This window comes from Mastigoproctus giganteus, chromosome 14 (genome assembly GCF_048544385.1).
Source record: "Mastigoproctus giganteus isolate SK-2022 chromosome 14, ASM4854438v1, whole genome shotgun sequence".
NCBI classification, from domain to species: Eukaryota; Metazoa; Arthropoda; class Arachnida; order Uropygi; family Thelyphonidae; genus Mastigoproctus; species Mastigoproctus giganteus.
In genome coordinates this window covers 88,155,073-88,177,961 of record NC_143588.1, presented here as the reverse complement: position 1 = coordinate 88,177,961, position 22,889 = coordinate 88,155,073, and the positions used below count along the sequence as shown (strand labels likewise).

Here is a 22,889-nt window from a genome sequence, read left to right as displayed (position 1 = left end):
ATTTAGTGTATCTTCTGCTCTCTTTAAAAAATCAGTAATCTTGGTTTGTTTGCTTTTGCTTGATAAATCTTTATGAATTTCATCATATGGAACTATGCATTTTTGAAGCACCCTTTTGAACTTTGGACTCCTTTCATTTCAAATTCTGCATTCAAAAAATAAGATTCTAATTGCTTGGCTAATTTTATGCCTTCCCCTATGCTTTTTAGTGTAAAATTTGGAAGTTTAGAATTTTCATCTGTGATATCATCATCTGAATTGATTTTATTTTACCGCTGATGCCATTTGCACCAAATCCGCTATGCCAGCTTCTTTTTCTACCAGTAATTCTTGAACATCTTCAGTAAACATATCTCTCTTTTTTTTTTTTTTTTTTTTAGGAGCATAGTGACTAAGGCCATGTTACTCTGTGTATATTGTCTATAAATTGTGTGTCCTGAGGTCGATTTTCTGTTTTCCTGGAAGAAAAACATTGTTACCCTCACCTGAGTCCAGCTAACTCGGCCACATTGTGAAAAAGACTCAAAAATTCCTCCTGTCATCAACAGGATTCGAACTCCAGTACCACCCAATGTGGGGAGGAGGAAGGCGATTCTATCAACTGCACTACCCACAAGGGCTTCAGTAGTCATATCATCAAAACCTTCCCCTCCTATCGACATAGCATGGGGCCGTCGTAGCCTAGTGGTCAGGTGCATAAGTACATGTGCCTTGAGTGACCGGGATTCAAGCCCGTGACTACTGAATATGGTGCTGGTTCTTGTAATCTGTCTATCTTGTGAACTCCTCTGACCGTTTGGTCGTCCCGGAGTATAAACAGAGAGAGACCTATCGACATAGCAAGTTCTACTATCGCACCGATTCCTTTTTCTGCCCGTTCGACCATTTTTCCTGAATGAACTGACTCTGGCCATACATTTTTACCTAAGCATTTAACATTGACGGTTTTACTTGAGCGGTAAAGCTATGATTATGATACAGTCCACAATTGAGAAATGTTTCCATGCCTCCATTACTTCAATAGATTCGGAATCAATTTTTTACAAAATCCATTGCAACGATTTTCTGATGGAATGAGTTTTACAGGTGGATATAATGCCTTGATCTAACAGCTGAATGAAAGAAGTTGCATTAACCCAGTACAACTGTGGCGGTAGGAACATAACTTCAATGTTTGGATGACTTAAATCTTTTGGATGGCCTGGTGTGCTATCCAATAGTAGTAAAACTTTGAAATCTAGATTTTTCCACAAGTTCAATAGCACAGAACATAACATGGGAATTTCCCAACAAAATAAAATACAGGGATTTCTCAATAATTTTTTTTTTTTTGATTAATGAGTCAACAGCGGGGATTCAAAAAGGGTGGAAATGTTAAAAAATTACATCCAACATAATAGCAGGATTTTCCCTGCACAAAAGCTCAAAAATACCCTCTTATGTGAGGTTTACTGAAATTCTCTAACCGTGTTATGCGATGACTGCGCAATTTATCAATTATGTTAGAGCAAAACAGTGTTATAGAAGTACCGTGTTATACAGGGATTGCCTGTATTATTGTAATGAATTATATAGTTAGTTCCTAATTCAATTGACATGTATGTCATTGTTGTTATAATAATAATGAAAACTAAATATTTATTTTCTATATATATATATTAAATGAAACAATATATATATATGTTGAAATTAACTACATAGTTAACCATATACAGGGTGTCTCAAAAATATTGGTACAAACGTTTAGGGGAGGTAGGTAACATCTAAAGGAATGTGAATCGCATAGGAACCCATAACTAGAAACATCACGGGAAAGTAGTAGCACAGGCACAAGAAGCAGAAATGACACGAGACAGTAATCAGTGGCAAACATTTATATGACATAATATTAACAATGGAGTACGAGATGGATGCATTTCATGATGTTACAACAGATGCTCGAAGGTTCCACCATGAGACGCGATGCATGCATGACACCAACGTGGCATGGATTGGCGGACATGGTCGAACACACCTGGAGTTTCTTTGACAGTAGCAGCAGCGCAGACGAGTCTCACCACGAGATCCATTTCCGTTTCCACAGGCGATTCATACATGATAGATTTGAGGGTCCCCCCCCACAGAAAGAAATCAAGGGTCAATAAATCAGGTGAGCGTGGGGGCCAGGCAACGGGTCCACCACGGCCAATCCATCGACGCCCAAAATGCCTGTTCAAATGGTCATGAACACACCTTCCATAATGGGCAGGTGCCCCGTCATGTTGAAACGAAATGTTGCGTCTCAAATTTGGTGGAACATCGTAAAGTAACGCTGATGGAACGTATTCAAGAAAGATCCAATATTTAGCAGAGTTCATGTGGGATGGTAACCGGTATGGGCCGACTAAGCAGTCACCGACCACACCTGCCCACACATTTATTGCGAAGTGATGTGCCGCATGGGGTGCACATCGTGTGGGTTGTTGTGAGCCCACACGTGAGCATTGTGCTCATTGAATGAGCCTTCACAAGTGAAATAAGCCTCATCCGTGAACAAAACATAGGCTGGAAAATTCAAGTCTTGAACACTTTCTTGGAGAAACCACTGCGCAAAAGCCACACGTGCAGGATGATCTTGGGGGAGCAGTAACTGAACCCTTTGGAGATGAAAGGGGTGTAAGGAATCGTCGTGCCAGACACGCTGTACACTACGAGACACTCCTAAGGCAGAGGCAACGGCACGTGTGCTGATAGTAGGATTATTCTGGATGGCGTTCAACGCACTTTTTTCCGTGGTGGGAGTTTGCGTCAAACGTGGTCTGCCCGCACTACTCCTGTTACCTCTAAGTGACCCATAATCACACAAATTTTGATGCACATGCGCAAACAAATAGTGGGCCGGTACATGTCTGTCTGGGAAGCGTTCTCCATAAATTCGTTGAGTGGCTCGTCCATTGCCCTCTGCTAATCCATACACTAGGTGCATGTCTGCCAGCTCACAGTTCGTATATCGATGCATGCTCTTTATGCGGCGACTACTGCGCTGTATACTGACTTACGATGACGTTTCTGGTTATGGGTTCCTATGCAATTCACATTCCTTTAGATTTTACCTACCTCCTCTAAACGTTTGTACCAAAATTTTTGAGACACCCTGTATATACAGAAAATAAATATTTAGTTTTTCATAATATTATACAACATACATGTCAACATAATAAGAAACTAACTATATAGTTAATGTCAACACAGAGAGAGAGAGAGAGAGAGAGAGAGAGAGAGAGAGAGAGAGAGAGAGAGAGAGAGAGAGAGAGAGAGAGAGAGAGAGAGAGAGAGAGAGAGAGAGAGAGAGAGAGAGAGAGAGAGAGAGAGAGAGCCTGTTTCTTTTTAAATATATGAAGTTGACTTTACTGGCCCTTCAAAATTAAAATTTAATAACATAGCCAAGCTTGTACTGATCTTAAGCATTATTTTTCATAACGATATTATTTAAGAACTCCAAAATATATGTTATCACAACACTTACATGCTGTTCTATCATCTGGAACACAATAACAGGTAATGATGTATGAAAAACACCATCACCATTCTGCTCTGGTTCAGAATCTCTGTACCAATCCTATAAAACAAAATAAAAAAATAAAGTTTAAAAAATAATAATAAAAAATATAACACCATACTACAGATTTGTTCAAATTTTTATAAAACACCAACAGGTAATGTGCATTTTATTTATTCAATATAAAAAAAAAAAAAAAAAAATTCTTGTTTATACTGTGGCATGACCACCAGGTCAGAGAAGTTTACAAGAAACTATGAATACAATTGTTAATTGTATTTAGTAGTCATAGGCTTGGACCATGGTCTACTCAAAGAGCATGTGTTATTACGCTCTCATTCCTGACCACTCGGTATGTCAGGCTTTCTCATTACTCATTTAGAGAGGTCTGGGTTCAAATCCCATCACTGATTGGAGAAATTCTTTTGAAGGCTCATCAAATGGAGCCTGGTAAACCAATCTTAGACAGAGGAGTGGCAATCCCCCCCTCACCAACCCACGAGTTACTGTTTTTTCCGCACACACACACACACACAACATGCAAATCAGAAAATGAATACAAACTTTGTCAGGCATATTACATTACAAATCATATAAACAGGTATACCATACTAACTAACACATATGACCAAAGTAGTCAATGTGCCAAGGAATTCCCCCAAACAATGGGCCAGCTTCATACGATCACTCAAGTGTTTATATGATATTGGCTGGCTGGCCAACAGATTCACTTATATATGAATCAAATTAAATATCCAGTTTAAACAAAACATCATAAGTTGATATTACTCAAGAAGTAGTCAAGACAAGAAGATTAAATACAGAAATTGTGATTTCATTAGAATGTGCACTGTCAGTTTGATTTCTTTTTCTCCTTTCTTTGATTGCTGTCCTCCATAGCAGCTGAGCACACATACAGTATCCTGCCACCTAGCACTCATTTAGAAAGGTCTGGGTTTGATTCCTGAACAATGATAAAATTTCTAAAGGCTTCTTCAATTGAGGTTAGGATAACCAATCTTATACAGAGGAGTCACAACATGCAAATCCAACTGATATAACTTGTACAACTACTCAGTACATAAAGTTATAACAGGCCTGAAAAGTTGGTAATGGTTCTAACAAATCCTAAAATATATCCTGACAATGGCTGATCTGACCATAAGCTGAAAATCAGTAGGATATAGGCAACAGTTCTGTGTGGTTCTGTGTTCAGTAACTGTGTCATTCCATTTACAACTAACTCCCAGAAAAGACCTAAAATTTACTTTTGGGTGTTTCCAGATCCATAGTTGTGATTGCTCTCCTTCTATAAATCACAATAATCACCTGAGAGGGCATAAATTCAAATTGTTATTTGTTTGTTATTTGGTTTTTTTAGGAGCATTAGCAACTAAGGCCATATTGCTCCGGGATATGCGGTGGTCATTCCCTGACCTTTCCGTATTTGGTGGTGACAGGCTCGAACCCGGTCTAATCAAGAAGCGTGTGCTACGCACTGCTGCTCCTTCCCACCTGGCTACGGAGGCGCCATTCAAATTGAGGAAAGACGATTGTAGGACAGATGAATGGAAGTTTGCCTTTAGCCAGCGGGTGGTTGATTGCTGGAACAAACTTCCATCTGTCATTGTAGAAGTTGATAGCTTAAATAGATTCAAGGCAGAACGAGACAAACATTTGGAGCGAGTGGATGGGTGAAATAAGGGGGTTTTTTTTTTTTTTTTTTGACTGATGCTATATAAGCTTGCTTTCTTGCATCATGTGCCTTTACTAATGCTAATCACAACTGTGGATCTGGAATATAGAAAAACCTCAGTGTTCTGGAATGGAGAATTGTTAACAGGGATGGAATACATTAATAGAAGGGGAGCAAAAATATTGGCTGTGCCATCAAGGCAGTGATAGGTGGAACGGTAACTGCTAGATTGGCTGGTACATAGACTAATAGATTAAGTAGAGCTACAGGAAGAAATGAAAGTGATTCATGCACTGCTTCTATTGGAACATGCAGCAGTCTGGAAAGAAAGGTGTCAGGAATTTCAAGCACTGCTGTGGGTCATCATGGAACAAGTAAATACATGGGGTGTGTTAGGGTAACTAAGAGAAAGAACATGTGCATGTATACTTGAATGTACAATAATACTAATGGTAGGAGCATTGTAAATAAATTTGATGAATTTGAAGTACTGATTACATCATCAAATACAGACATTATAGATAGCAGAGACACGGTATTGCACAGACGTAAGCAATGCTGAATTTGAATATGGAGAGTACAATGTATACAGGAAGGACACATGGGACAGGAGGAGTGGAGGGATTATGCTTTTAGTTAAGAAGCATATGAAATTTAAAGCAGTGCATCTAATCAACATGAGTGACCAGTGCAGCGTTGAATCAGTTTGGTGTGATATAAGCACTGGGAAAACAAAATTGAGTGGGAGTGTGTTATAGAGCTAATGACTGATGAGTACACCAAACAGCTACAGAGAGAAATAAAGTGGGCCAATAATCAGAATGCCTTATAATGGGGGATTTTAATTTACCATATGTTGATTGGAATTTATGGGTTGGTCAATCACACAATAGCAAGACTTTTGTAGCTTTCTTGGATGACTGTTTTCTACAGCAGCATATTAGAGAAGCAACAAGAGAAAGCAATGCTCTTGGTCTGGTTATCAGCAGGTCATCATGCATTAAGAACTTGTGGGTAAAAGACCCACTGGGTGGCAGCGATCACAGTATACTAATGTGGAATTTAATTAAAGAAAACTATTGTAGTACAAGTACAACAAACAATTATACAGAGAAACAGAGCAGGCCAGTAAAACAGATGGTCTTATAATGGGGGATTTTAATTCTCTGGTAGGTATTGACTGGAACGTGTGGGTGTTGGTCACTCACACACTAGCAAAGGTTTTGTAGATTTCTTGGATGACTGTTTTCTACAGCAGCATATTAGAGAGGCAACAAGAGGAAGCAAAACTCTTGATCTGGTTATCAGCAGTGATTCTTTATGCATTAAGAATCTGCAGGAAAAAACCAACGGTGGCAATGATCACACTGTACTAATGTGGAATTTAATTAAAGACAACTATTGTCAGGAGTAAAGGTAAAGGCTTTTGCTTTCATACGGGTGACTACAGAGGTCTCAGGCAATTTTTAAATTGTGTGCAGTGGGACAAACTGATGATGTTACCAACAGAAAATTCTAAATGGAAAGTATTCAGGGAAGTAAAGAAGTTACTAGACTTTTCATACCAACAAAGAAATACTTTTCAAAGCTTAGATCTAAATGGATGTCAGATGAACTGCTGAGACACTCGGCAGAAAATAAAAGTTCATGAGATGCATATAAATTATCAGGTAATACAGAAGCCGATGGTATATATAAATTATTCTCTAATCAAGTCACGAAAGAGGTTAGGCAAGCTAAGGCAGATAATGAGAAGTCTCTGGAAAAGAATGCAAAGACTTCTATGCTTGTTTTAACAATAGAAAGAAGTGTTTGAATTACATTGGGCCACTTGCATCTACAATCGTAAATGAGGATTTCTTTACAAAGAGGATTCCAGAAATTTATCAAACTCTAATGGGAAGCTAAATGATAATGAAAGGAAAGTAGAAGAGAAGTTGTTGAAGCTGAATATAAAATAAGTGCCTGGAGGTGGATGGAATCTATCCAATTATATTAAGGGAGGCAGCAAAGGAGGTAAGAAAATCCTTAGCCATAATTATGAGAGCATCTTTGGATTCAGGGGAGATTCCTATGGTCTGGAGATGTGCGATTACTGCATATGGGTAGCAGCAATGACAGAGTAACTTATGAACTGTGTTCATTCTACACTCAGGGTAAAAGAAAATGAAAAAAAGACCTGAGGGTAATTGTGCAGTCAGATATGTTTGTTTATTTGGTTTTTAGGAGCATTAGCAACTAAGGCCATATTGCTCCAGGATATGCGGTGGTCATTCCCTGACCTTTCCGCATCCTCCGTATTTGGTGGTGACGGGCTCGAACCCCGGTCTAATCAAGAAGCGTGCGCTACGCATTGCTGCTCCTTCCCACCTGGCTACGGAGATGCCGCAGTCAGATATGAAATTCTCTGAGCAGTGCAGACATGTGTCAGAACAGTTCATGGGGTTTTATCAATGATATATAGAAACGCTGCCAGAAGGGATAACAAGGTGATTATCCCTTTGAACAAGGCCATGGTTAGGTAGCATCTTGGGTACAGCATACAGGTCTGGAGACCTCACTTTAGGAAGGATGTAGATCTGCTGGATTGGGTGTGGAGAAGGACAAACTAAATTGATGAAGAATTAAAGGGTGCTCTTACCTAGAAATGCATCAGTTCTGAAATTTGCCACATATGGTTACCAGGCACATCCGGAGAGATCGTATTAAGGTGTTTAAAGCCTTAAATGGATTCAGTACACTAAATGTTAATGGCATTCTTCTTCTTCTTACTCAGACTGCGCACATGAGGGGGCATAAATTCAAGTTGAGGAAGGTTGGTTGCAGGATAGATGTGTGGAAGTTTGCCTTCAGTTAAGAGGTGTAGTTGATTGTTGGAACGGGCTTCCATCTGTTGTTGTGGAAATGGATGGTCTGAATAAATTCAAGGAAGAATTAGACAAATTCTTGGAGGGTTTGGTTGGGTGAAGTGTGTAGGTTTTTTTTTTTGTTTGGCTGATGCTACATAAACTTGCATCATTTGCCACTACTACTATGATACAAAATAAAGAGACTCCAGAAATCAAATATCGAAGAAGTGTCACATATTTGACTCTTTCCCCCCCCCAAAAAAAAAGTACCAGCACTGCAAATATTAACTTTGAAAAATTACAAAATTTCTTAACCACTGAACTCCAGCAATTAAATCTTTTTTAATAGAACCTTTTTCCAGCAAAGCAGTGCTCTGTCTGAATGTAAAATTTATTAAATGATATCTTCCCAGACAACTAAATCAGTAGATGTTTATCTTGATTGCTTAGCAGACATTTTTTTTTTTTCCACTGGCAAACTTTTTTTTTAAAAGCCAAATTAAAAGGTTTACTGGCTGAAATCACAATCTTCAAAATAATGAAGTGACATTACTAATGAAATTTACAATCCTGGCCCTTTATCCAACTGCTTTGACCAAGCCAAATTGATTTTCGAAATTGTTGAAAATGAGTAAGAAAATTGTAAAGAACAAAATATCATAACTACAAAGCATGGTGATGATTAAAAAAAAACATGCTCCTTTACATGGGAGCATCATTTGAAAAATAATGCAACTGGGCAACTCATTGATAAGATGAAGTTAATTCTAAATGAGAAAACTACAACCATGTCAAATACTAAGGAAATCCTTTTCCCAGAAAGGTAATAAAAGGAAGGAAATATTCCTTCTTTTCTAAACATTTCCTTAGCATTTTGTTCAATCGTTAAGACAAATATGAGATATCCAGCATACATATGAGAAACTGAAATATATAAAACTGGCTACTTTTGTATTCAATATTTTAAAAGAATAAACTTGTAAAATATTTCAACTTTTGATAACTGTTATCATAAAGCCTACACATTTGTTAAGTTCTTCTCTTATAACAGGAATTAAATTAATGCCATAATCAGATTTTATGCTTCACATAGTAAACAGTCAACCGGAATAAAAAATGAACAAAGTGAAACATTAAAAGCAAGTCCTCGCATCCTATTTGGACTTTGTTCTACTTTCATGTTCAAAGAAAACTATAAAAAAATTTGTTTAATATTTTAGTATGCTGTCTTAAGCCTTATAGCTAAATTTAACAACAAAAACTTATATATTTTTACAGTTATTACAAAATTATACAAAAATACCTTGACATCAGATGATAATGTATTCTTCATCCAGTCTTGATAATTATTTCTTAATGTGCTCAAATATCTAGTAAAAAATGAGGCAAGGATTAAAACACATACAACAAATCGTAACAACAACCAATATAATTTATTACACAATAACAGTACAGTCAGTCCTCGTATAGCACGATAGTTGTGTTCCTAGAAACCCCTTGTGCAATGCAAAATCGTGCAATATAAACAAAAGGCCCTATGGGAAAAATAGGGTTAGCTGTTGACCACCCAAAATTGAATACACATTTGTAACCAAAACATTACCAAACACAATAAATAATCGTAATAAAATACGTAAGTATTTTATTACGATTATTTATTGTCGTAATAAAATACGTAAGTATTTTATTACGGCTATTACGTAATAAAATATTGCCAATATTGCCTTTTCCTTCTATCGTAAGCAAACTTGTTTTTTGTTTGATTTTCTATCCAAACAGATGACAGCCGTTCCATCTCTTCCAGTTCTTTGTGTCTTAATTTAATGGATTTTAATTACACTTTGAGTTGTTCCTGCTATGAAAGTTGTTTTTATTTTCTCTGCATTCTTTGTAATTCTCGACGTTGCCTCATTTAGGCCTGTAGCATGTGTAATATCACATGGTCTTTCATTTCACTCAAAGCATTTCACAATTTCATATTTTTTCTCTATCGATAGAGGTGGACTGGCCATAAGCCTTATGGGGAAACCCCGGAGACCGGTGTGATTTTGGCCATAAACCATAGTATGAGGCCACTATAAATTTTCCCGGGTAAGAATTTTTGACCGTCCCTCTGTTTATCGATATTGCTTTTCTTTTTCTCTCCGAATTTGCAGTGTCTTCAACAGGACGCTTCCTTTTCACACCTTTTAAGTATTTTACTATTTTTAGGGAATAAAGCACAATTACAAAACGAGGAGGCACGCTTAATACACATAAACAAAGCTGCACGAGTGTAGCAACTGAATAAACAAACCGTAAAGACAGAGACACACTATAAACACCTCACATTTTACTAAAGCACATTTCTAGGGGTTACTATCATAAAACAATAAAAACAATTTCCAGTTGCATTTGTGCTAGTGGAATCTGTTATAAACTAGTAGTAAACTCGATCTAATTGCATTTGCGATTATACCGATAGCTGGAATTGTTGGTTTTTACCTTATTATGGTGAAATATGTTTCCCCTTCACTGATAAAAAAAACATAAATACATTTTCAGAATCTTCTCTTCATTCCTATCGTGTTGCGTTCGGTTGGGGTGATTCTACGTTCGACTGCCATTTCTTGTAAACACAAAGACGAATCGTGCTTAAGCCAATTCGGTTCGTGTTATATAAGATATCATTCCCCTATTTATAAATCGTGTATGATCGAATTCGTGTAGTGTAAACGCGTGTTATACGAGGACTGACTGTATGCTGCTACAACAGGATCTGGAAAAGTTGGGTAGATGGGCTGAGAAGTGGCAACTGAAGTTTAACATTAACAAATGCAAAGTACTGCATATGGGTAGCAGTAATCCCAGAGAAATGTACCAACTATGTGGTGTTACACTGAATGTAGTGGAGAATAAAAGAGATCTGGGAGTAATTGTGCAGTCAGATATGAAGTTTTCTGAGCAGTGCAGACAGGCTGCCAGAGTAAGTCATGGGATATTGTCCATGATATACAGGAATTTTGTGAACAGGGATAAGGAGTTGATTATCTCCTCGTACAAGGCAATGGTCAGGTGCAGGGGCAAACTTTGGCCTAGGTAGACTAGGCAACTGTCTACGGCCCTGTAATTTTTTGAGGCCTGTAAAATGGTTTTATCATACATTTTTATAGGCAAAGGACTCTTTTTAGCTTTCAACATAATACAAGACCTGTATTTTTATATTTAGTAATAGACCTTTTTTATCCTATTCAACTGTGCCCTTCATTGCAATTTCTGAAAGGTGGCAACCCTAGATGGTACCCGAAATGAGAATCTTGCATAGGGCCCGATTTTTCCTTAGTCTGCCACTGGTCAGGCCATACCTTGAGTACTGCATACAGGTCTGGAAATCTCATTTTTGGAAGGATGTAGAATTGCTAGAATGAGTACAGAGAAGGGCAACAAAACTGGTGAAGGGAACAAAGGGGTGCACTTATGAAGAAATGCTTATGAAGAAAAAGTTCTGCAAATTGCAGCTTCTGGAGATTAGGCACCTGTGAGGTGATCTAATTGAGGTGTATAAGGTCTTAATTGGACAGAGCAGGCTCAATGCTGATGGGATTTTTCCTCTTGCTCAGATTACAAACCTGAGGGGGCACAGATTCAAACTGAGGAAAGACAGTTGTAGAATAGATGTGCGGAAGTTTGCCTTTAGCCAGCGGGTAGTTGATTGCTGGAACAAACTTCCATCTGCTGTTGTGGAAGTTGATAGCTTAAATAAATTCAAGGCAGAACTAGACAAACATTTGAAATGAATGAATCAGTGAAATGGGAAGGGTTTTTTTTTTTTTTGGGTGATGCTGTATAAGCTTTTCTTGCATCATGTGCCTCTACTAATGCTAATATTCATTATACAGTAATAAACTGGTTGTCCAATTTATTACACAATAAATTTTATATATTTTTGTTTTATATATATATCAGTTACAATGCTGTAGTTGGTTTTTAGTATTGTTAATAGCAATATTTTATAACATCCAGCTGTGTTATAATTCAGGGATGCCAGTCTAAATTTATTTATAATTGGCTTATAAATTTGACATATTGCCCTTTTAATTAGCACATTCTAAATTATAATCAAGCACATATTTCTTTTGCAATAGACTTATTCTTATTTTAGTACCCCATTTCTTCATTGTTTCTGTATGCACAGTACTGGATTTCATTGTATCTGCACCTTACTGGCTTATCCTCTCTGCTACTATTCATCTATTCTTAATTTAATTTTCATTACATTATGGCAACATGCAGCTGAATATGTCTTGCAGCTACCAACGCTTCACTTTCTGTACTTTCTTATTTCTTATTTTGGGGTGGATGGGATCAATCCAGTTATATTAAAGGAGGGAGAAAAGCAACTAAGCAAACCATTAGCCATAATTATGAGAGCATCCTTGGACTCAGGGGAGCCCCACGGACTGGAGATGTGCAAATGTATCCCCAATTCACAAAGGGGGATCGAAGGGTGACACGAGTAATTACAGACCAGTTAGTTTAACTTCTGTTCCAGGTAAAATAATGGAGTCACTGGTTAAAGATGCATTGCAGGACCATCTAGACAAGACTGCAGCAATAATTCAGACACAGCATGGGTTTGTTAAGGGAAAGTCTTGTCTGACAAATTTGATAGGATATTATGATGTGGTTACAAAGGAACTGGATGCAAAAAATTTTGATATCATATATTTGGATTTCAGGAAAGCTTTTGACGCTGTTGCGCATGGAAGACTATTGTACAAATTGGAGCAGAATGGTATTAAGGGTAAGTTGCTACAATGGATAAAAGGAGGTTGAGTGGGAGAAGACAGAGGGTGATAATTAATGGGTGCTGCTCTTCATGGACTAATGTTATTAGTGGAGTCCCACAGGGTTCGTTGTTGGGTCCACTGTTGTTTTGTATATTTATCAATGATATTGATGAAGGTATAACAGGCTTAGTGTCGAAGCTTGCAGATGATACAAAGGTTGGCAGGGTTGTTAATGACAGTAATGGCAGCATGCTACTGCAACAGGATCTAGATAATTTGGGCAGATGGGCTAAGAAGTGGCAACTGAAGTTTAACCTTGACAAATGCAAAGTACTGCATATGGGTAGAAGTAACCCCAGAGAAACGTACCAACTGTGTGGTACTACACTTAAGGTGGTAGAAAATGAAAAAGACCTTGGAGTAATTGTGCAGTCAGATATGAAGTTTTCTGAGCAATGCAGACAGGCTGCCAGGGCAGGTCATGGGGTTTTGTCAATGACATATTGTTGGGTCCACTGTTGTTTTGTATATTTATCAATGATATTGATGAAGGTATAACAGGCTTAGTGTCGAAGCTTGCAGATGATACAAAGGTTGGCAGGGTTGTTAATGACAGTAATGGCAGCATGCTACTGCAACAGGATCTAGATAATTTGGGCAGATGGGCTAAGAAGTGGCAACTGAAGTTTAACCTTGACAAATGCAAAGTACTGCATATGGGTAGAAGTAACCCCAGAGAAACGTACCAACTGTGTGGTACTACACTTAAGGTGGTAGAAAATGAAAAAGACCTTGGAGTAATTGTGCAGTCAGATATGAAGTTTTCTGAGCAATGCAGACAGACTGCCAGGGCAGGTCATGGGGTTTTGTCAATGACATATAGGAATTTTGCTAGCAGGGAAAAGGAGGTGATTGTCCCTCTGTATAAGGCAATGGTCAGGCCACGCCTTGAGTACTGCGTATAAGTCTGGAGGCCTCATTTTAGGAAAGATGTAGATTTACTTGAGTGTGTACAGAGAAGGGCAACAAGATTGGTGAGAGGAATGAAGGGATCCTCTTACCAAGAGAGGCTTAAGTTCTGCAAACTGCAGTGGCTGGAGACTAGGCACCTGCGTGGTGATCTGATTGAGGTGTATAAGGCCTTGAATGGGTTGAGCACGCTGAATTCTGATGGTATCCATCCGCTTGTTCAGATTACGAACCTAAGGGGACATAAATTCAAATTAAGAAAAGACAGATGAAGAATAGATGTGCGGAAATTTGCCTTTAGGCGGTGGGTGGTTAATTACTGGAACAAACTTCCATCTGTCGTGGAAGTTGATAGGTTAAATAAATTTAAGGAGGAAATGGATAGGCATTTGGAGAGAATGGTGTGATTTTTTTTTTTTGGCTGATGCTGCATAAGTTCATACACTTGCTTTCTTGCATTACATGCCACTACTACCACCCTTTATTACTCTATAAAAGTTAATTATTTTTAATTTCAGTGTGTGTATGTGTGTGTGTGTGTGTGTGTGTCACACTCAATTGCCAAAAAATTAGAAACATTGAAATTGGAATCAACAGATAAATGCATGTATCAGATAAACAGAGTACATTTTCCTAGGGCTTCTTAGATGATTTGGTCATGGAGAAAACAGGTGATGATATTTCCAATTTTCACAAAGGTGTTATTGTGGAAGCACGTTTAGCACAATTGAAAAAACAAAGGAAATCACTGTCATGTCAAAAGCAACCATTTCAAGAATATAATGTGCGGAAAATGACAATATGCAGAATGAAAACAAGAATGCAGCTCTAAAAGGAAAAAGGTATCAGAAAGTCAATATTCCAAGAACAAGACTGCAGAAATTTAAAGTGAACTGTGCATCAGAATAGAAGGTCCAGTGAAAAACTCAATTTAGGCAAAGAAAGACTCATTTCCAACTGAACAATGTGACAGCAGATAGCAAATCTGGGATTTGGTAGTCATGTTCCTGTACAAAAGACACTTCTTTCTGTAAAAAATTTAAGATTCTACTGGAGTGGTGCCACCAACAACTAGACTGTGGAACAGTGGAAAGAGATCAGGTAGCCTCAGGAGTCTCAATTTCCACTTTTTTTTTTTGCACCAAAGGTAGGATGAAAGTATGGCATGAACCTTATAAAGCCATGAACCTTATGCATCCACTATTCAAAATGGCTGGAGCTATTATCACGGTAAGGAATATGTTCTGTTGTTATGGACTGGGTCTGCTCAAACTTTTAGAAGGTCATGTTACCTTTAATGAATACCTTTCTAACATATAAGAACAAATTTATCCTGCAATGCTTCATTTTTACTTGAACTGCAATGGGTTCTTTCAAGATAACAATGAAATGCCCCACAATGCAGAAACTGTAAAGTAATGATATGAGGAACATTCCCAAGATTTCCAACACCTAACCTGGCCTGGCCTGCATATCCGAATCCAATTGAGAATGTCTGGGGTATGTTAGAAAATGCAATTCAGCTTCACAGTTTTCTACTGTGAATGATAGAGGAATTGACAAAAATTCTGATTGAATAATAAAATCAGAAGCCAGATACCCTCCGACACCTAGTGAATCCATGCCATGACATTTACAGGCTGTAATTCAAGCAAAAGGTGGCCCTACTATCGTTTTTTTTTTTTTTTTTTTTTTTTTTTATTGTATTCTGGATTGAGCGGTTCCCGTGGTTTCCCATAATAGCATTAGCATTAGTAGAGGCATTTGATGCAAGAAAGCAAGCTTATGCAGCATCAGCCAAAAAAAAAAAAAAAAAAAAAAAAAAACCACTTCCACTTCACCCCTCTGTTCGTTCAAAATACCTGTCCAGCTGAGCCTTAAACTTATTTAGGCTATCAACGTCCACCACAAGGGATGGAAGTCTGTTCCGCCAACCAACCACCCGCTGGCTAAAGGCAAATTTCGGCACGTCTATCCTACATCTGTCTTTCCTCAATTTGAATTTATGCCCTCTCAGGTGATTTTTCTGAGCTAGAGGAAGAATCCCATCAGCATTGAGCATGCTTAAACCATTCAAGGCTTTATACACCTCTATCTGATCACCTCGCTGGTGCCTAGTCTCCAGACACTGTAATTTGCAAAACTTAAGCCTTTCTTCGTAAGAGCACCCCTTTGTTCCATTCACTAATCTTGTTGCCCTTCTCTGTACTCGTTCCAGCAGCTCTACATCCTTCTTGAAATGAGGCCTCCAGGCCTGTATACAGTACTCTAGGTGTGGCCTGACCATTGCCTTATACAATGGAATAATCACCTCCTTATCCCTGCTGGAAAAATTCCTGTATATCATTGACAATACTCCATGAGCTACTCTTGCAGCCCGTCTGCACTGCTCAGAGAACTTCATATCTGCCTGCACAACCATCCCCAAGTCCCTTTCATTCTCTACCACTGTCAGTGTAGTACCACAGAGTTGATACGTTGCTCTGGGGTTGCTGTTTCCCATGTGTAGTATTTTACATTTGTCAATGTTAAACTTCATTTGCCACCTCTCAGCCCATCTGCTCAACCTTTCCAGATCCTGTTGCAGCAGCATAGTGTCAGTAGTGTCCTTGACAACCCTGCCAACCTTTGTATCGTCTGCAAACTTGGACATTAAGCTTGATATACCATCATCAATATCATTTATAAATACAGAAAACAATAATGGACCCAACACTGAGCCCTGAGGGACTCCACTAATAACATTAGTCCACGATGAGCAGTGTCCATTGATTACTACTTGATGTATTATTAATACATCAATAAACTCTGCAATGAAAGCATTGCTTCCAAGCCAGATGTGTGTGTGTGTGTGTGTGTGCATTCTGTTGTCTTGTGTTGTACTTTTGGCCACTTAGTTACTTGGAGGTGCAATTACCAAGGAAGGCCTCCTAGCACATGACCACTGGTACAGGGGGCCAGTTGATTTCAACATTCAAATCATCAGATCTACAGCATTTAGTACTTCTTTTAATGTATTATTTTTATTTTTCATATGCACACAGATGTTTCCGTAGTTTCGATTTCCAGTTTTGTTAGCTTATTCCCTCTCTCTCCCCGTCACATTCTACTTATCTATATATAGGTTCCGTAGCCGAGTGGTCTGGAGAGGGAGTGCAGTAGCACAGGCTCTTTGAGTAGACCGGGGTTCAAGCCCCTGACTGCTGAATACGGTCGATCTGCCAACCCGCACTGGACCAGCTTGGCAGATTATGGTCCATTTCCCTCAGCATGAATTGTTGAGGAGGCTTCCATCCTGCAGTGGGTTGATAATGGCTGCACTTTATTTATTTATTTTATATATAAGTTTTGCCATGCTACTGGCATTAGTTTTGATTTAATATCAGTTATATATATAGTGCTTTTTTTGGGATGGTACAGCATACCAGCACCTTTATTAACAGTGAAGTGTGACATATGGATGCAATGCACTTCGAAATCTGTAATATTCCGTAAATTTTTTTCACATGTTTACCTACAATTTAAATAAGCTTAAAATTATTGAACTAAATTTGCATTTTTTAATGTCTATTGTTAAGATATTTACTATATAAAACTGTATAACCATTTTTATAAATCTAAATTACTCAGTCAGACCTCTGTTTAACGAAGTCCTTTTATAAGTGTTCAAGATATCAAAGACGGATATTGTTGGGATATCAGAGACGTGGGGTCACACAGATATTAGGAATGCAGAATTGGAATTTGGGGAGTACAATGTGTATAGAAAGGATAGACAGGATAGGAAGGGAAGAGTTGTTATGCTGTTAATTTAAAAAAACAAAATCAAAAGAAGTGCATCCAGTTGATATAGATGAACAGTGCACTGTTGAGTCAGTTTGGTGTGACGCACACACGCACTGTGAAAGAAAAATTGAGAGTAGGTGTGTACTATAGGCCTAATGACTCTGATGAGTATAATGAACAGAGAAAATCGTACAGAGAAATAGAGTGGGCTAGTAAATCAGAATGTCTTATAATGGGGGATTTTAACTTCCCAGATGCTGACTGGAACTTGTGGATTGGTCACTCGCACACCAGTAAGACTTTTGTGGATTTATTGGATGATTGTTTTCTGCAGCAGCATGTTCGAGAGGCAACCAGAGAGGGTAATACTCTTGATCTGGTTATCAGCAGTGATCATTTATGTATTAAGAATTTGCAGATAAAGGAACCACTACGTGGCAGTGACCACAGTGTACTGATGTGAGATTTACTTAAAGATAAATTACCATCAGGGGTAAAGGAAAGGGGTTTTGCTTCCTTAAAGGTGAGTACAGTGGTCTCAGACAGTTTTTAAATTCTGTACAGTGGGATCAACTGATGATGTTACCAACAGCAAATTCTAAGTGGGAATTAATTCCTTGAATTCTAAGCATTCAAGGAATTAATCGTGGACGCTACTAAAAGTTTCATACCTATTAAGAAATATTGTTCAAGGTTTAGGACTAAATGGTTATCAAATGAACTAATGAGACTAGTGACAGAGAAGTAAAATGCATGGGATGCATATAAATTATCAGGCGACACAGAAGCCGATGGCAGATATAAGCTAGTCTGTAATCAAGTCACAAAGGAGGTTAGGCAGGCGAAGGCAGATTACGAGAAATCTTTGGCAAAGGATGCTAAGAAAAACAGCAAGGATTTCTTTACTTATATAAACTCTAAAAGGAAGGGGATGAATCTGATTGGTACACTTGATATCGATGGTTCGACTGTTTATGATCCTGCTCAGATAGCAAACAAACTGAATTTTGCATCTATATTCACATATGAGGAGTTAAGGTTTGAAAATGCCAGGAGGTTATCAAATTGTAGCAGGGTGCTTAATGATTTTCTAATAACTGTGAACAAAGTGGAGAAGAAATTGTTGAAGTTAAACATAAGAAAGGCACCTGGTGTGGATGAGATCTATCCAGCTATATTAAAGGAGGCAGCAAAGGAAGTAAGCAAATCCTTAGCCATAATTATGAGAGCATCCTTGGATTCGTGTCACCCCTGCACATCTCCAGTCACCACGGACTGGAGATGTGCAGGGGTGACACGAGTAATTACCGACCAGTTAGTTTAACTTCTGTTCTGGGTAAAATAATGGAGTCATATAATAAGGGAGCAATATTTCAGACACAGCATGAGTTTGTTAAGGGAAAGTCTTGTCTGACAAATTTGATTGGTTATTATGATGTGGCTACAAAGGAACTGGAGGCAAAAAATAATTTTGATATCATATACTTGGATTTCATTAAAGCTTTTGACACTGTTGCGCATGGAAGACTACTGTACAAATTGGAGCAGAATGGTATTAAGGGTAAATTGCTACAATGGATAAAAGGATAGTTGAGTGGGAGAAGACAGAGGGTGGTAATCAATGAGTTCTGCTCTTGGCGGACTAATGTTATTAGTGGAGTCTCACAGGGTTCGGTGTCGGGTCCACTGTTGTTTTGTATATTTATCAATGATATTGATGATTAGTGTCGAAGCTTGCAGATGATACAAAGGTTGGCAGGGTTGTTAATGACAGTAATGGCAGCGTGCTACTGCAACAGGATCTAGAAAATTTGGGCAGATGGACTGAGAAGTGGCAACTGAAGTTTTAACTTTGATAAATGCAAAGTACTGCATATGGGTAGAAGTAACCCCAGAGAAACGTACCAACTGTGCGGTACTACACTTAAGGTTGTAGAAAATGAAAAAGACCTGGGAGTAATTGTGCAGTCAGATATGAAGTTTACTGAGCAATGCAGACAGGCTGCAAGGGCAGGTCATGGGGTTTTGTCAATGATATATAGGAATTTTGCTAGCAGGGAAAAGGAGGTGATTATCCCTCTGTATGAAGCAATGGTCAGGCCACACCTTGAGTACTGCGTACAGGTCTGGAGGCCTCATTTTAGGAAGGATGTAGATTTACTTGAGCGTGTACAGAGAAGGGCAACAAGATTGGTGAGGGGTATGAAGGGATCCTCTTACCAAGAGAGGCTTAAGTTCTGCAAATTGCAGTGGCTGGAGACTAGGCACCTATGAAGTGATCTGATTGAGTTGTATAAGGCCTTGAATGTGTTGAGTATGCTGAATTCTGATGGGATTCTTCCACTTGTTCAGATTTCGAACATAAATTAAGGAAAGAGATGCAAAATAGATGTGCGGAAATTTGCCTTTAGCCAGCAAGTGGCTAATTGCTGGAACAAACTTCCATCTGTCATTGCGGAAGTTGATATGTTAAATAAATTTAAGGAGGCACTGGACAAACATTTAGAGGGATTTGTTTTGTAATTTTTTTTTTCTTTTTTTGGCTGATGCTCCATAAGCTCATACACTTGCTTTCTTGCATCACATGCCACTAATACTACTACTGCTATAGCGAATTATTTTGAATTCCCCTTGGAAGTTACATTTAAAATAGCTTCCATTGAGCAAATAAAATTTTTATATAGCAAAAGGATTAGGAGAGAATTAACTCGGCACGCACTTTTCGCATTTCTGGCCTTTAGGCAATTAGTGCTGCTGCATGAATTAAGAGATCTAAAGGGATTACCATTCTACAACTTAGTGGTACTGGTAAAACCTATCTGACATATGGAGAAGTCTCCCTGGTCAAGAGTGAGCAGATCAAGGTGTATTCCCAATGGGCTCTGGCCCACCTTCTACTGCAGTGGTGTCCAACATTTTCCCATACAGGGGCCATATTCAAAAAAATTTAAAGTTAGATTTCTTTAGTGTGTTACATTTTTCATATCTTGTTGCATGTAAAAGTAAAATTGAAAATATTCAAAACTTTTATTACGTACAATACACAGTTACATATACTGAACAAAACATTTAATGAGAAAATTTTTTTGATAACTAACAAAATTTAAAATGATGTTTTAGTTCACTTTCCTCGTGGGCCATAGGTTGGACACCTCTGTGAATCAACTGTAAGCGCCTCATTTGAGAATTAGAAAAGTGATTTTCTTTTACCCATTTTCTTTTTCTTTTCATTTTACCCAAATAATCATCTGTTCTTTCGCGGAAGTGCATTATCCACATTTTTCAATAAATTTTCCCTATCTCTGTTTACATGGTCACAGTACCTGAATATCCAAATGACACCGTCATTTTGGACAGTTTCAAAAAAAATAAATAAAAGAAAAAATTCAAATTTAAGAACTAGTGACAATATCGATGACAAGGGAACGAAAACAAGGACAATGAAGGTATTAATCCATCTAAACATGAATTGTTGGCATTTGGTTAAAATGAAGTTAGAAAATTGTCAATTAGGTCACAGTTAAATGCAATTCGGGGGTTTCGGGGATACCTAATTGATAAGGTTTCGGAAAAATTAAAGCATTTGGTGAACGCTCTGAGGATGATACTAATTTCATCAAGTGAATGTAAACAAGGATTTTCACAAATGAATCTGATCGCCAGCCCAACCAGTGCTTCGTTGATGACAAAAACAGTTTCTTCACTACTGTTTCTTAAAACTGTAGGCCCAAGGCTTACCTGCTTTGATCCAGAAAAATATGTCGATTCATGGCTGCTTTGGAAATGTCATTCAGCAAGCAACACACAAAGAGGAAGAAAAGAAGTCGGCACAGGGTGTCCGATGAGAAGAGAACTTTGAATGAAAATTTGGAATATTCTACAAAAACTTTATGAAATTATTTTTACTTATGTTATTATTTTTTTACTTATTTTAACTCACATTTTAATTATTTTTTTATATACTTGAATAATAAATTTATGCTTAATAAACTGTTAAAATACTTAATTTGTTGTTCTTATTCTCAAAACATTACTACTAAAATAACATCAGGAAAAAAAAAATTTTTAGAGTACTTTTTCATATCTTTTTAATTTTCAATTTTTCCTGATAGCAAACAATCAGTACTGGCACCTATTTTTTTTACAAAAAAAGCACTGTATGTGTATGTGTATATATATATATATATATATATATATATATACAGGGTGTCTCAAAAATATTGGTACAAACATTTAGGGGAGGTAGGTAACATCTGAAGAAATGTGAATCGCATAGGAACCCATAACCGGAAACGTCATGGGAAAGTAGTAGCAGAGGCACAAGAAGCAGAAATGACACAAGAGAGTAATTAGTGGCAAACATTTATTTGACATAATATTAACAATGGAGTACGAGATGGATGCATTTCATGATGTTACAACAGATGCTCCAAGGTTCCACCATGAGATGTGATGCATGCGTGACACCGATGCAGCATGGATTGGCGGACACAGTCGAACACACCTGGAGTTTCTTTGACAGTAGCAGCAGCACAGACGAGTTTCACCGTGAGATCCATTTCCGTCTCCACAGGCGATTCATGCACGATAGATTTGAGGGCCCCCACAGAAAGAAATCAAGGGTCAATAAATCAGGTGAGCGTGGGGCCAGGCAAACGGGTCCACCACAGCCAATCCATCGACGCCCAAAACGCCTGTTCAAATGGTCACGAACACACCTTCCATAATGGGCAGGCGCCCCGTCATGTTGAAACCAAATGTTGCGTCTCACATTTGCTGGAACATTGTCAAGTAACTCTGGTAAAACTTGTTCAAGAAAGATCCGATATTTAGCGGAGTTCATGTGGGATGGTAACAGGTATGTGGACATGTGTTTTTGTAAAGGGCGGCTCCTAGAACGTGAGTTCAACTCCGCCTCGTATCTCTGTGAAGAACAGTATCACTACAAATGGGCCAGATGTGTGTGACGTCGGTTTGTGTGTATTGTGTGTGTATTCTGTTGTTCTGTTCTGGCCTCTTGGCTACCCAGAAGCATCAGTCACCTGGATAGATGATTCTGGGTACTCGTCCACACCGCGGGAAGGTGGGCCAGTCCCAATGGAGCACGTACTGTCTCGATACGAGACTCTGAACCACCTGATGATGGTAACAGGTATGGACCGACTAAGCAGTCACCAACCATATCTGCCCACACATTTATTGCAAAGCGATGTTGTGCCGCATGGGGGCGCACACCGTGTGCGCCCTCTGCTAATCCATACACTAGGTGCATGTCTGCCAGC

At 38.3% G+C, this 22,889-nt stretch overlaps 1 protein-coding gene across 1 annotated transcript in view; it reads right to left on the bottom strand.

The window, feature by feature from the left end:
- The window catches only part of Sec6 (Exocyst complex component Sec6), a 347,920-nt gene that overhangs the window by 154,990 nt on the left and 170,041 nt on the right, over nucleotides 1-22,889 (bottom strand). Inside the window, exons 12-13 of the mRNA XM_090388448.1 lie at nucleotides 9,387-9,453; nucleotides 3,506-3,598 (exon numbers count right to left, since the gene is read on the bottom strand). Coding sequence (XP_090244574.1) covers nucleotides 3,506-3,598; nucleotides 9,387-9,453 — 160 coding nt within the window. The remainder of the gene's footprint in view (nucleotides 1-3,505; nucleotides 3,599-9,386; nucleotides 9,454-22,889) is intronic.